The sequence below is a fragment of the Bos indicus genome, chromosome 17 (assembly GCF_029378745.1).
Source record: "Bos indicus isolate NIAB-ARS_2022 breed Sahiwal x Tharparkar chromosome 17, NIAB-ARS_B.indTharparkar_mat_pri_1.0, whole genome shotgun sequence".
NCBI classification, from domain to species: Eukaryota; Metazoa; Chordata; class Mammalia; order Artiodactyla; family Bovidae; genus Bos; species Bos indicus.
In genome coordinates this window covers 35,342,487-35,355,253 of record NC_091776.1, presented here as the reverse complement: position 1 = coordinate 35,355,253, position 12,767 = coordinate 35,342,487, and the positions used below count along the sequence as shown (strand labels likewise).

General features: G+C 35.2%; 1 protein-coding gene, 1 non-coding gene and 1 pseudogene across 2 annotated transcripts in view; all 3 read left to right on the top strand.

Moving 5' to 3' along the window:
* ADAD1 (adenosine deaminase domain containing 1) overlaps positions 1–11,927 on the top strand; it is a 48,363-nt gene extending 36,436 nt beyond the window's left edge. The window contains exon 12 of the mRNA XM_070769144.1: positions 11,814–11,927. Coding sequence (XP_070625245.1) covers positions 11,814–11,927 — 114 coding nt within the window. The remainder of the gene's footprint in view (positions 1–11,813) is intronic.
* TRNAW-CCA (transfer RNA tryptophan (anticodon CCA)) lies at positions 3,106–3,177 on the top strand. Its single transcript has one exon. It is a non-coding gene; the product is annotated as a tRNA-Trp (tRNA).
* Positions 4,917–5,030, top strand: LOC139176893 (U6 spliceosomal RNA; annotated as a pseudogene).
* Positions 11,928–12,767: the final 840 nt, after the last annotated feature.

Below are 12,767 nucleotides of genomic sequence, written 5' to 3'. Positions count from 1 at the left end.
ATGCCACCAAAAGTAGTAGATTTTCTGGACTTGATTTTGGGCAAGAGGGTGAGCATTCGTCACTTTTTCAACTAAATGTGCCAAACCTGGTAGGGAGAAAAATGGCAAAAATCAATAACGGATGCAAGGTTGCAGTCCTGGTTGGAGCAAGTGGTATACAAAAGAGTAACTTAACAGGTAGATATTGGAAATGAAAGAGCCATGGAAGAGTTGAAAGAAATTCTCTATATATCCTTGGTTGACCAAGAAATTACACTCAGGTGCAAGTGAGACTAAAGAGAACCCAGAAAAGAGTTAAAAGTGTGAAATAGAACTGCCTGCAACATTAAATACACTGTACCACCCATCCCTCCCCAAATTAACTGATCAGAAGAAGGTAGAAGTCTTATAAGTTTAAGGTGTTGAGTGTAATGCCTGCTGAAATCATTTGCTTATCACTAAGCTTTGCAGTTTATCACAATAGAACTGGACATGGAACAACAGACTGGTTCCAAATAGGAAAAGGAGTACGTCAAGGCTGTATATTGTCACCATGTTTATTTAACTTATATGCGGAGTACATCAGGAGAAATGCTGGGCTGGAGGAAGCACAAGCTGGAATCAAGATTGCTGGGAGAAATATCAATAACCTTAGGTATGCAGATGACACCACCCTTACGGCAGAAAGTGAAGAAGAACTAAAGAGCCTCTTGATGAAAGTGAAAGAGGAGAGTGAAAAAGTTGGCTTAAAGCTCAGCCTTCAGAAAACTAAGATCATGGCATCTGGTCCCATCACTTCATGGCAAATAGATGGGGAAACAGTGGAAAGAATGTCTGACTTTTTTTTCTGGGCTCCAAATCACTGCAGATGGTGATTGCAGCCATGGAATTAAAAGATGCTTACTCCTTGGAAGAAAAATTATGACCAACCTAGACAGCATATTAAAAAGCAGAGACATTACTTTGCCAACAAAGGTCCATCTAGTCAAGGCTATGGTTTTTCCAGTGGTTATGTATGGATGTGAGAGTTGGATTATAAAGAAAGCTGAGTGCTGAAGAATTGATGCTTTTGAACTGCATTGTTGGAGAAAACTTGAGAGTCCCTTGGACTGCAAGGAGAGCCAACCAGTCCATCCTAAAGGAGATCAGTCCTGGGTGTTCATTGGAAGGACTGATGCTGAAGCTGAAACTCCAGTACTTTGGCCACCTCATGCAAAGAGCTGACTCATTGGAAAAGACCCTGATGCTGGGAAAGATTGAGGGCAGGAGGAGAAGGGGGGACGACAGAGGATGAGATGGTTGGATGGCATCACTGACTCGATGGACATAGGTTTGGGTGCACTCCGGGAGTTGGTGATGGACAGGGAGGCCTGGCGTGCTGTGATTCATGGGGTCGCAAAGAGTCGGACACGACTGAGTGACTGAACTGAACTGAAGCTTTGCAGATACCTGGTAACTACTAGGAAACCAGGCTAAAACAGAAACTGGAAAGAGACAGTACACACCATAGATGAAAATAGAGCTTATGATTTCAACATGCAGAAAACCAAAACCTTGTAGAAAAATAGAATCCAGAGTTTCTATATTATCCAAAAGTCTCTTTCACCCCAAAAGTTTGAGATATGTAAAAACAGGAAAGTAAAATAAAATTTATACTTAGGAAGAGTAACATTCAAAAGAAACTGGTTCTGAGAGGATTCCAGTTTTGAACACAGCAAAGTCTTCAAAGCAACTGTTATAAATATATTCAAGTTATTAAAGAAAAGTGTAACAATGTTTCAGTAAACAGGTAATCTCAGCAGAGAAATAGAAACTCAAAAAACAGAAAAGGCAAAAGTCAAAAAACTCAAAACTCCTAAAAAAACCCAGATGAATATTCCAGTACTGAAACAATAAATAACAAGTGAAATGAGTAATTCTCTAGATGGACTCAACAGTACATGTGAGATTGCAGAAAAATATCAATGGGCTTTGAAGATAGATCAAAATAATTTTAAAGGACAGATGAAGCAAATAAAAGAAAATTTTACAGAACTTCAGAGACTTGTGGAACAATATTAAGTCTACCAACTTATGTTTACTAGAAATTCTACAGAAAAAGAGAAAAGGATCAATAAAAATATTTGAAAAATTACTGAAAAAAATTCCCATATTTGATGAAAAACATTAGCAGGCCCAAGATGCTCAAAAAAATCCCAAGAAAGAAAAAAAGAAAAAAAAAAGATTCATATCTACATACATCACAGGCAAGCTGATTAAGATCAAGACAAAGAGAAAATCTTGAGTTTTTGTGTATTACCAGGATTATGTCAGTATCAATCTGAAGTAAACTATGGTAAGAAAAAGAAGCATATTGTAATTCCTGAAGTAGTCATGAAAACAATAACTTGAAAGCTATTGCTAAAATATCAGCAGAGGAATTAAAATATTGTCCTAAAAAATGCATTTTTAAAAAGACTAGAAGGCAGTAAAGCAGCAAAGAAATAAAAGACCCAGGACTTGGAAAATAAGTAGTGAAATGGCAGACATAAATCCACTTACCAATAATTATTAAAACATTAAATTTGAATATTCTAAAATCTCAAAAATGACAGAATAATCTCAGTTTGTTTCTAAGGCAAACCACTCGATATCACAGTAATCCAAGTCTATGCCCCAACCTCTAATGCCGAAGAAGCTGAATGTTTCTATGAACGCCTACAAGACCTTCTAGAACTAACACCAAGAAAAGGTGTCCTTTTCATCATAGGGGATGAGAATGCAAAAATAGGAACTCAGGAGATACCTGGAGTGACAGACATGTTTGGCCTTGGAGTACAAAATGAAGCAGGGCAAACGCCAACAGAATTTTGCCAAGAGAACGCACTGGTTATAGAAAACACCCTATTCCAATAACACAGAGATGACTACACATGTGGTCAATACTGAAATCAGATTGATTATATTCTTTGGAGCCAAAGATGGAGAAGCTCCATACAGTCAGCAAAAACAGGACCTAGAACTGACTGTGGCTCAGATTGTGAGCTCCTTATTGCAAAATTCAGCCTCAAATTGAAAAAAGTAGGGAAAACCACTCAGTTATTAGGTATGACCTAAATCAAATACCTTTTGATTATACACCAGGCTTCCCAGGTGGCTCAGAGGTTAAAGCATCTGCCTCCAATGCAGGAGACCCAGGTTCGATCCCTGGGTTGGGAAGATCCCCTGTAGAAGGAAATGGCACCCCACTCCAGTATTCTTGCCTGGAGAATCCCAAGGTCAGAGGAGCCTGGTAGGCAACAGTCCACGGGGTCGCAAAGAGTCAGACATGAGTGAGTGACTTCACTTTCTCTTATGATTATACAGTGGAAGGGATGATTAAATCTGATAGAGTGCCTAAAGAACTATGGATGGACGTTTGTAACATTGTACAGGAGGCAGTGACGAAAACCATCCCAAAGGAAAAGAACTGCAAGAAAGCAAAGTTATCTGAGGAAGCTTAACAAACAGCCGAGGAAAGAAGACAAACGAAAGGCAAGGGAGAAAGGGAATGATATACCCAGCTGAGTGCGGAGTTCCAGAGAATAGCAAGGAGAGATAAGAAAGGCTTCTTCAGTGAACAATGCAAAAAGAAAAAAAATAGAGGAAAACAATAGAATTTGAAAGACTAGAGATCTCTTCAAGAAAATTTTCGAGATACTAAGGGAACATTTCGTACAAGGATGGACACAATAAAGGACAGAAACGGGAAGGACCTAACAGAAGCAGAAGAGATTAAGAAGAGGTGGAAAAAATACACAGAAGAACTATACGAAAAAGATCTTAATGACCCAGAAAACCATGATAGTGTGGTCACTCTCCGAGGGCCAGACATTCTAGAGTGTAAATTCAGGGGGGTCTTAGGAAGCATTATGATGAACAAAGCTAGTGGAGGTGATGGAATTCCAGCTGAACTATTTCAATCGTAAAATATGATGATGTTAAAGAAAAAGTAAAAGAATTCCAGAAAAACATCCACTTCTGCCTCATTGATTACACTAAAGCCTTTGACCGTGTGGATCACAGCAAACTGTGGAAAATTCTTAAAGAGATGGCAATACCAGACCATCTTACCTGCCTCCTGAGAAACCTGTATGCAGGTCAAGAAACAACAATTAGAACTGGACATGGAACAATGGGTTGGTTCACAATTGGGAAAGGGGTAGGTCAAGGCTGTGTATTGCCACCCTGCTTATTTAACTGATATGCAGAATACATCATGAGTAGATTGAAAACAGAGGATGAAAAAAAAAAGACATACCATGCAAACAATAGCAATAATTTAGCTGGAGTCTGTATATTAATGTCAAACACACATCAAGATGAGAAATAATACGAGAAACAAAGAGTAACATATTAGTGGTAATACACTACTGTTGTTCCAAATGTTGTTAGTATACAACAGGTAAGTATTGCTATGTGGGTATAACAGTGGAACCTCAAAATGTATAAGCAAAACCTGTAGCATTTAAAGGTTAAATGGAAAGTTCTACAGTTATAGTTGGAGGTTTTAATTAATATTCTTGTCTTAGTAATTGATAGTACAACTAGAGAGAAAATCAGTAAGAATATAGAAGGCTTGGAATACTGCAGTCCAACCAAACCAAACACTATTTTCTGCACAACAGCAGAATATACCTTCTTTTCAAATATACATGGAGCATTCTCCACTACAGACCATGTAGGCCGTAAAGCAAGTCCCAATAAGTTCAAAAGTGTTGAAATTATAAAACTTATGCTGTAACTACTGTACAGTTAAATTAGAAATCAAGGATAAAAATTAAAATTTAAAAAATATAAGAAGTGTTTAGAAATACATAGCCTTAAGTGCTTACATTAGGAAGAGAACCATAAAAATCAGTTATTTAAGCTTCCACCTAAAGAAGTTAGAAGAAGAGTGTATTTTTAAAAAAATAAGAGTGCTTGCTTTGGCAGCACATATACTAAAATTGAAACGATACAGAGAAGACTAACAACATACATGGCCCTTGTGCAAGGATGACATGCAAATTCATGAAGTGTAAAGTATTTTAAAAAGAGATGAAATAATATAGGATAGGTTGGAAACTAGGTAAAAACAGAAAAGGAAAACATACAGAAAAATCAGTGAACTCAAAAGTTGGTTCATTGAGAAAATCAGCACAGTTGATAATCCTTTAGACTGCGAAATAAGAGCACAAATGATCAAAATCTTGAAGGAAAGAAGGGTCATCACTGAAGAGCCCAAAGAGCTAAAAAAAATTATAAGGAAATACTACAAACAACTTTTGTCAACAAATTAAACAAGTTAGATGAAATGAGCACATTCCTAGAAAGACAAATTATAAAACTTAACTAAGAGAACATATAAATTGAACTAATATAAAGAGATTAAATTATTAATTAAAATTCTTTAAAGAAAAGTGAAAGTGCAGTTATGAATTCACTTGTGAATTTTATCAAATGTAAAAACAAAGATTAACATAAATCATACAAAAAATATTAAAGTAAAGGAGCAGCGAGTGCTTCCCAACTCATTTTATAAGGCAGTATTAAAAACCCTGATACCAGAAGTGGGCAGAAACATCATAAGAAGTGAAAACTATAAATCAGAATCTCTTAGGAACATAAATGTAAAAATTCTTTTTTTTAAAAATTTTATTTTATTTTTAAACTTTACATAATTGTATTAGTTTTGCCAAATATCAAAATGAATCCGCCACAGGTATACATGTGTTCCCCATCCTGAACCTTCCTCCCTCCTCCCTCCCCATACCATCCCTCTGGGTCGTCCCAGTGCACTAGCCCCAAGCATCCAGTATCGTGTATCGAACCTGGACTGGCAACTTGTTTCTTACATGATATTTTACATGTTTCAATGTCATTCCCCCAAATCTTCCCACCCTCTCCCTCTCCCACAGAGTCCATAAGACTGTTCTATACATCAGTGTCTCTTTTGCTGTCTCGTACACCGGGTTATTGTTACCATCTTTCTAAATTCCATATATATGCGTTAGTATACTGTATTGGTGTTTTTCCTTCTGGCTTACTTCACTCTGTATAATAGGCTCCAGTTTCATCCACCTCATTAGAACTGATTCAAATGTATTCTTTTTAAGTTTAAGGCTGAGTAATACTCCATTGTGTATATGTACCACAGCTTTCTTATCCATTCATCTGCTGATGGACATCTAGGTTGCTTCCATGTCCTGGCTATTATAAACAGTGCTGCGATGAACATTGGGGTACACGTGTCTCTTTCCCTTCTGGTTTCCTCAGTGTGTATGCCCAGCAGTGGGATTGCTGGGTCATAAGGCAGTTCTATTTCCAGATTTTTAAGGAATCTCCACACTGTTCTCCATAGTGGCTGTACTAGTTTGCATTCCCACCAACAGTGTAAGAGGGTTCCCTTTTCTCCACACCCTCTCCAGCATTTATTGCTTGTAGACTTTTGGATCACAGCCATTCTGACTAGTGTGAAATGGTACCTCATAGTGGTTTTGATTTGCATTTCTCTGATAATGAGTGATGTTGAGCATCTTTTCATGTGTTTGTTAGCCATCTGTATGTCTTCTTTGGAGAAATGTCTATTTAGTTCTTTGGCCCATTTTTTGATTGGGTTGTTTATTTTTCTGGAATTGAGCTGTAGGAGTTGCTTGTATATTTTTGAGATTAGTTGTTTGTCAGTTGCTTCATTTGCTATTATTTTCTCCCATTCTGAAGGCTGTCTTTTCACCTTGCTAATAGTTTCCTTTGATGTGCAGAAGCTTTTAAGGTTAATTAGGTCCCATTTGTTTATTTTTGCTTTTATTTCCAATATTCTGGGAGGTGGGTCATAGAGGATCCTGCTGTGATGTATGTCAGAGAGTGTTTTGCCTATGTTCTCCTCTAGGAGTTTTATAGTTTCTGGTCTTATGTTTAGATCTTTAATCCATTTTGAGTTTATTTTGGTGAATGGCATTAGAAAGTGGTCTAGTTTCATTCTTTTACAAGTGGTTGACCAGATTTCCCAGCACCACTTGTTAAAGAGATTGTCTTTAATCCATTGTATATTCTTGCCTCCTTTGTCAAAGATAAGGTGTCCATATGTGCGTGGATTTATCTCTGGGCTTTCTGTTTTATTCCATTGATCTATATTTCTGTCTTTGTGCCAGTACCATACTGTCTTGATGACTGTGGCTTTGTAGTAGAGCCTGAAGTCAGGTAGGTTGATTCCTCCAGTTCCATTCTTCTTTCTCAAGATCACTTTGGCTATTCGAGGTTTTTTGTATTTCCATACAAATTGTGAAATTATTTGTTCTAGCTCTGTGAAGAATACTGTTGGTAGCTTGATAGGGATTGCGTTGAATCTATAAATTGCTTTGGGTAGTATACTCATTTTCACTATATTGATTCTTCCAATCCATGAACATGGTATATTTCTCCATCTATTAGTGTCCTCTTTGATTTCTTTCACCAGTGTTTTATAGTTTTCTATATATAGGTCTTTAGTTTCTTTAGGTAGATATTTCCTAAGTATTTTATTCTTTCCGTTGCAATGGTGAATGGAATTGTTTCCTTAATTTCTCTTTCTGTTTTCTCATTATTAGTGTATAGGAATGCAAGGGATTTCTGTGTGTTGATTTTATATCCTGCAACTTTACTATAGTCATTGATTATTTCTAGTAATTTTCTGGTGGAATCTTTAGGGTTTTCTATGTAGAGGATCATGTCATCTGCAAATAGTGAGAGTTTTACTTCTTCTTTTCCAATTTGGATTCCTTTTATTTCTTTTTCTGCTCTGATTGCTGTGGCCAAAACTTCCAAAACTATGTTGAATAGTAATGGTGAAAGTGGGCACCCTTGTCTTTGTTCCTGACTTTAGAGGAAATGCTTTCAATTTTTCACCATTGAGGATAATGTTTGCTGTGGGTTTGTCATATATAGCTTTTATTATGTTGAGGTATGTTCCTTCTATTCCTGCTTTCTGGAGAGTTTTTATCATAAATGGATGTTGAATTTTGTCAAAGGCTTTCTCTGCATCTATTGAGATAATCATATGGTTTTTATTTTTCAATTTGTTAATGTGGTGTATTACATTGATTGATTTGCGGATATTGAAGAATCCTTGCATCCCTGGGATAAAGCCCACTTGATCATGGTGTATGATCTTTTTAATGTGTTGTTGGATTCTGATTGCTAGAATTTTGTTAAGGATTTTTGCATCTATGTTCATCAGTGATATTGGCCTACTATCAACAATTATATGCCAATAAAATGGACAACGTGGAAGAAATGGACAAATTCTTAGAGAAGTACAACTTTCCAAAATTCGACCAGGAAGAAATAGAAAATTTTAACAGACCCATCACAAGCATGGAAATTGAAACTGTAATCAGAAATCTTCCAGCAAACAAAAGCCCAGGTCCAGACGGCTTCACAGCTGAATTCTACCAAAAATTTAGAGAAGAGCTAGCACCTATCCTACTCAAACTCTTCCAAAAAATTGCAGAGGAAGGTAAACTTCCAAACTCATTCTATGAGGCCACCATCACCCTAATACTAAAACCTGACAAAGATCCCACAAAAAAAAATTCTTTATAAGATATTGACAAACCAAATCCAGCAACATACAGAAAGGATTATATACAAAGGAGGTTTATTCCAGGAATGCAAGGGTGATTTAACACCAGAAAATCATTTGATATGTTATGTGAATATTTTTAAGTTCAAAACCTGTTTATCTCAATAGACGTACATAATACATTTGACAAAATTTAACACCTATTCACAGTAGAAACACTGAATAAATAAGAAATAGAACTTCCTCTACTAGATAAAGGGCATCAGTGAAAATCTGCAGTTTACATGACAGTGCTGAAGGCTGAATACTCTTTCCCTTTGCTCTCACCACTTCTAGTCAACATTGATCTGTAGGTTCTAGCCAATGCAGGAACGCAAGAGAAGGAAAGAAAAGGCATCCAAACTGGGAAGGAAGTAGAAAAACTGTCCTTATTCCTAAATAATCTTGTATGTACAATATCCTATGGAATCGACCAAAAACAAACAGCTATATCATGTGTGAATTTAGCATACAGTATAAGAACAACATAGAAGAATAAATTGTATATCTATATGTTAAGAATGAACACTCTAAAATTAAACTCGAAAAAAGTTTTATCCATAACAGTGTGTAAAAAAATTAGGAATAAATTTAACAAAAGAACTATAAGACCTGTACATGAAAAATAATGAAACATTGCTGAGAGAAACTTGTAAAGACCTAAATAAATGGAGAAATGTACCATTTCATAGATTGGAAAACTCTATTTTTAGAATGTCAGTTCTCTCCTAAATAATCTGTTGATTCAAGGCAAGCTCTTATCAAAATCTCAGTAAGCTTTTGTATAGAAATTGACAAGCTGATTATAGAATTTATATATAAACCCAACGGACATAGAACCAAAACAATTTTTAAAAAGGAAGCAAAATGATAGAGTTACCCTACCTAGTTTCCACAATTTAACATAAAGCCACAGTAATCAAGAAAATGTATCGATTTAGCAATAGACATAAAGATCAATAAACACAGTAAGAGACCAGAGATAAACCCACACACTTACAATCAATTGATTTTGTGCAAAGGTGTCAAGGGAATTAAGTGGGAGAGAGGACAGTCTTTTCAACAAATGGTAATAGAACGGTTGAGTATTTGAGAACAAATTAACCTAGACTTATATCAGTTATACAAAAATCTCAAAATGGATCATAGAACTAAGAGCGCTAAAAACTATACCACTTGCAAAGAAAATGTGGGAAAATATTTTATTTTCTTGGGCTCTAAAATTACTCCAAAATGACTGCAACCATGAACTTAAAAGTCACTTGCTCCATGGAAGGCAAGCTATGACAAACCTAGACAGTGTGTTAAAAAGCAGAGATGTCACTTTGCCAACAGAGGTCCATATAGTCAAAGGTATGGTTTATACATGTATAAACGATGTACAAACTACATGTACATGTAGTAGTCATGTTGGACCATAAAGAAGGGTAGGCATCGAAGAATTAATGCTTTTGAATTGTGGTGCTGGAGAAGACTTTTGAAAGTCCCTTGGAGAGCAAGATCTAAACAGTCAATCCTAAAGGAAATCAACCCTGAATAATCATTAGATGGGCTGATGCTGAAGCTCCAATACTTTGGCTACCTGATGTGAAGAACCAACTCATTGGAAAAGACTCTGATGCTGGGAAAGATTCACAGCAAAAGGAGAAGGGAGCAGCAGAGGATGAAATGGTTAGATGGCATCACTGACTCAATGGACATAAGTTTGGGCAAACTTCGGAAGGTAGTGAAGGACAGAGGAGCCTGGCGTGCTGCTGTCCATGGGGTTGCAAAGAGTCGGACACAACTTAGCAACTGAACAACAACAACAACAAAATTTGTCTTCCTGCGTTAGGCAAATTTTTCTTAGATATGGCATCAAACATGTAATCCATAAAAGAAAAAATTGGTGGAGTCCAGAATTTAAAACTTGCATTTCAAAAGTCATCATTAAGAAAATGAAAACATAAGCCACAGAATGGAAGGAAATACTTAAAATCATAAATTTGACAAAGGTCTTGGATCTAGAATAAAGAACTCTTACAAATCATTAAGTGGACAAACCACTCAACTTTTCCAAGTGGTAAAGAATATATGTGGATGGCTAATACACATATAAAGGTGTTCATCCTGATTAGTCATTAGAGAAATGCAAAACCAAACCACAGTGAGATACCACTTCACACCTACTAAAATCCAAAAGTCTGGTTGTACTGCATGTTGTTGCGGAGAAACTAGAAACCTCTTTCACTGCCGATGGGAATGTAAAAGGTTTTAAAATACTTTGGAAAACAGTTTGGCAGTTTGTTTTGTAAACTTAGCATGTGATCCAGCACTCCCACTGATATTTATAGGAGAAGCAAAAACTTATATCCACCAAAGACTGGTACATAAATGTTTACAGCATCATTATTTATAGTAGCCAAGCCCTGGAAACAACACAGATGTTCATCAGCTGGTGACTGCATAAGCAATGTGATATATCTATTTGATGGAATACCAATCAACAATAAAGAACAAACTGATACATCAGACAATAGGAATGAATCTGAAAATGGTATGCTAATTTAAAGAAACCTGACACAGAAGAGTACATGCTGTGTTGATCACTTTCTATGAAATTTCTACGAAAAGCAAAATTCTGGGGACAGAAAGTAGATTCATGATTGCCTGAGACTGGGGCTTAGAAGTACAGATTTACTGTATATGAGCACAGTGGAACTTTTTACATGTAATGAAATTATTTTAAAACTGGGCTGTGATGGTTGCACACCTATATCAATTTCATAAAAATACCCACATCAAACTGAACACTTACCAATGGATGAATTTACCATTGGGTGAATTTATGGTATACAAATTTTACCTAAATCTGGTTTTTCTTTTTTAAAGTTTATCAGTATGTTTATTTATTTAAAAAGTAAAAGGAAATAAGCCAAAATATTCTAGTTATCTATAGTTTGGGAATTATAAGCGAGTTTTTTTTACTTCTTTGAATATTCTTTTTCAAGTTTTCTGTAATGAGTATCATTACTCTTTTAATTGCAAATATTAAAAAAGAAGGAAAATTATCTCTTAGGAGTGTTGAGAATAATTTTTAGTTTCAGAAACAATACTGAAGGAAATGGAAATTCAGAAAGATTTTTCATAATGTTTATAGTGTTAAACTAAAGAAAGATGATTAAGGCTAATTAATTTCTTTTCATAAGCCAAATTCTGCCTATATTCTGTAATTTACTGTTTTTTCTTTCTGTAGCGTATGTCTGGATCCTATCAAGAAGCTAAAACTTTGTTGAAATCCTACTTACAGCAACATGGCTATGGCTCCTGGATTGTGAAATCTCCCTGTATAGAGCAATTTAGTATGTGAATTAAGCAATCCATTGTCATATTAAAAAGCTTTTTTTGTGTGTACTTTGACTACTAAATATTGGTGGTTTTTAGATTTCAAAATCAGTCTTGCTATAGCAGTGTTCAGAGATTGCTAAAACTTCGTAAATATTTATGTCAATTTACGTTGAAACATTTGAACTTTTTTTTTTAGTAATTACCTGCTTCATTATGTAGCTATTTTGTATTTTTTATAGACATTACAAAGCCATTACCATTTTGTAATTTAAAAGAAAATTTCTTTTAATTTTTGTACTTTAAAGTTACTTGTTCAGCAAAGATATTCACTGTGTCCTGGTGTCTCACTCAAAATTTTTTTTTTAATTAAAAATTGGAATCCAAGAATACAAATAATAATTCTTACTCATTTGTTGATTAAAGCAACAGACACTTGAATGTCTAATATTTGCCAATAATCATAGTAAAAAATAGTAATTAAAATATCATTTCTCATGTCAGAGAAATTTATGAAATCAAATTGAACATAAAAATTCAGAGAAATATTAACCATGTTAGGGAGTACTTTGATAAATTATTCTGATTAGTAAAGGATTATTATAAATGTTTTAAGATTACCTATTTTCAGGTCTTCTGTAAGATCCATTCAAATGTTATTCTTTATAATTTAGATTAGTAAGAATTTCTAATAATAGGTCAATAAAATATTGTTTAGCTTTATATTTGTATTTGTTTATATAGCTAGATGAAAAGAGAAAGTTTAGTTACTCTTGGTTAGGACATATATCTTTAGTGAAATTGAGTTTGTTCTCTTAAAATCTCTTCCTTAGATTAAATCACAGATGGATTAAACATTGATTCT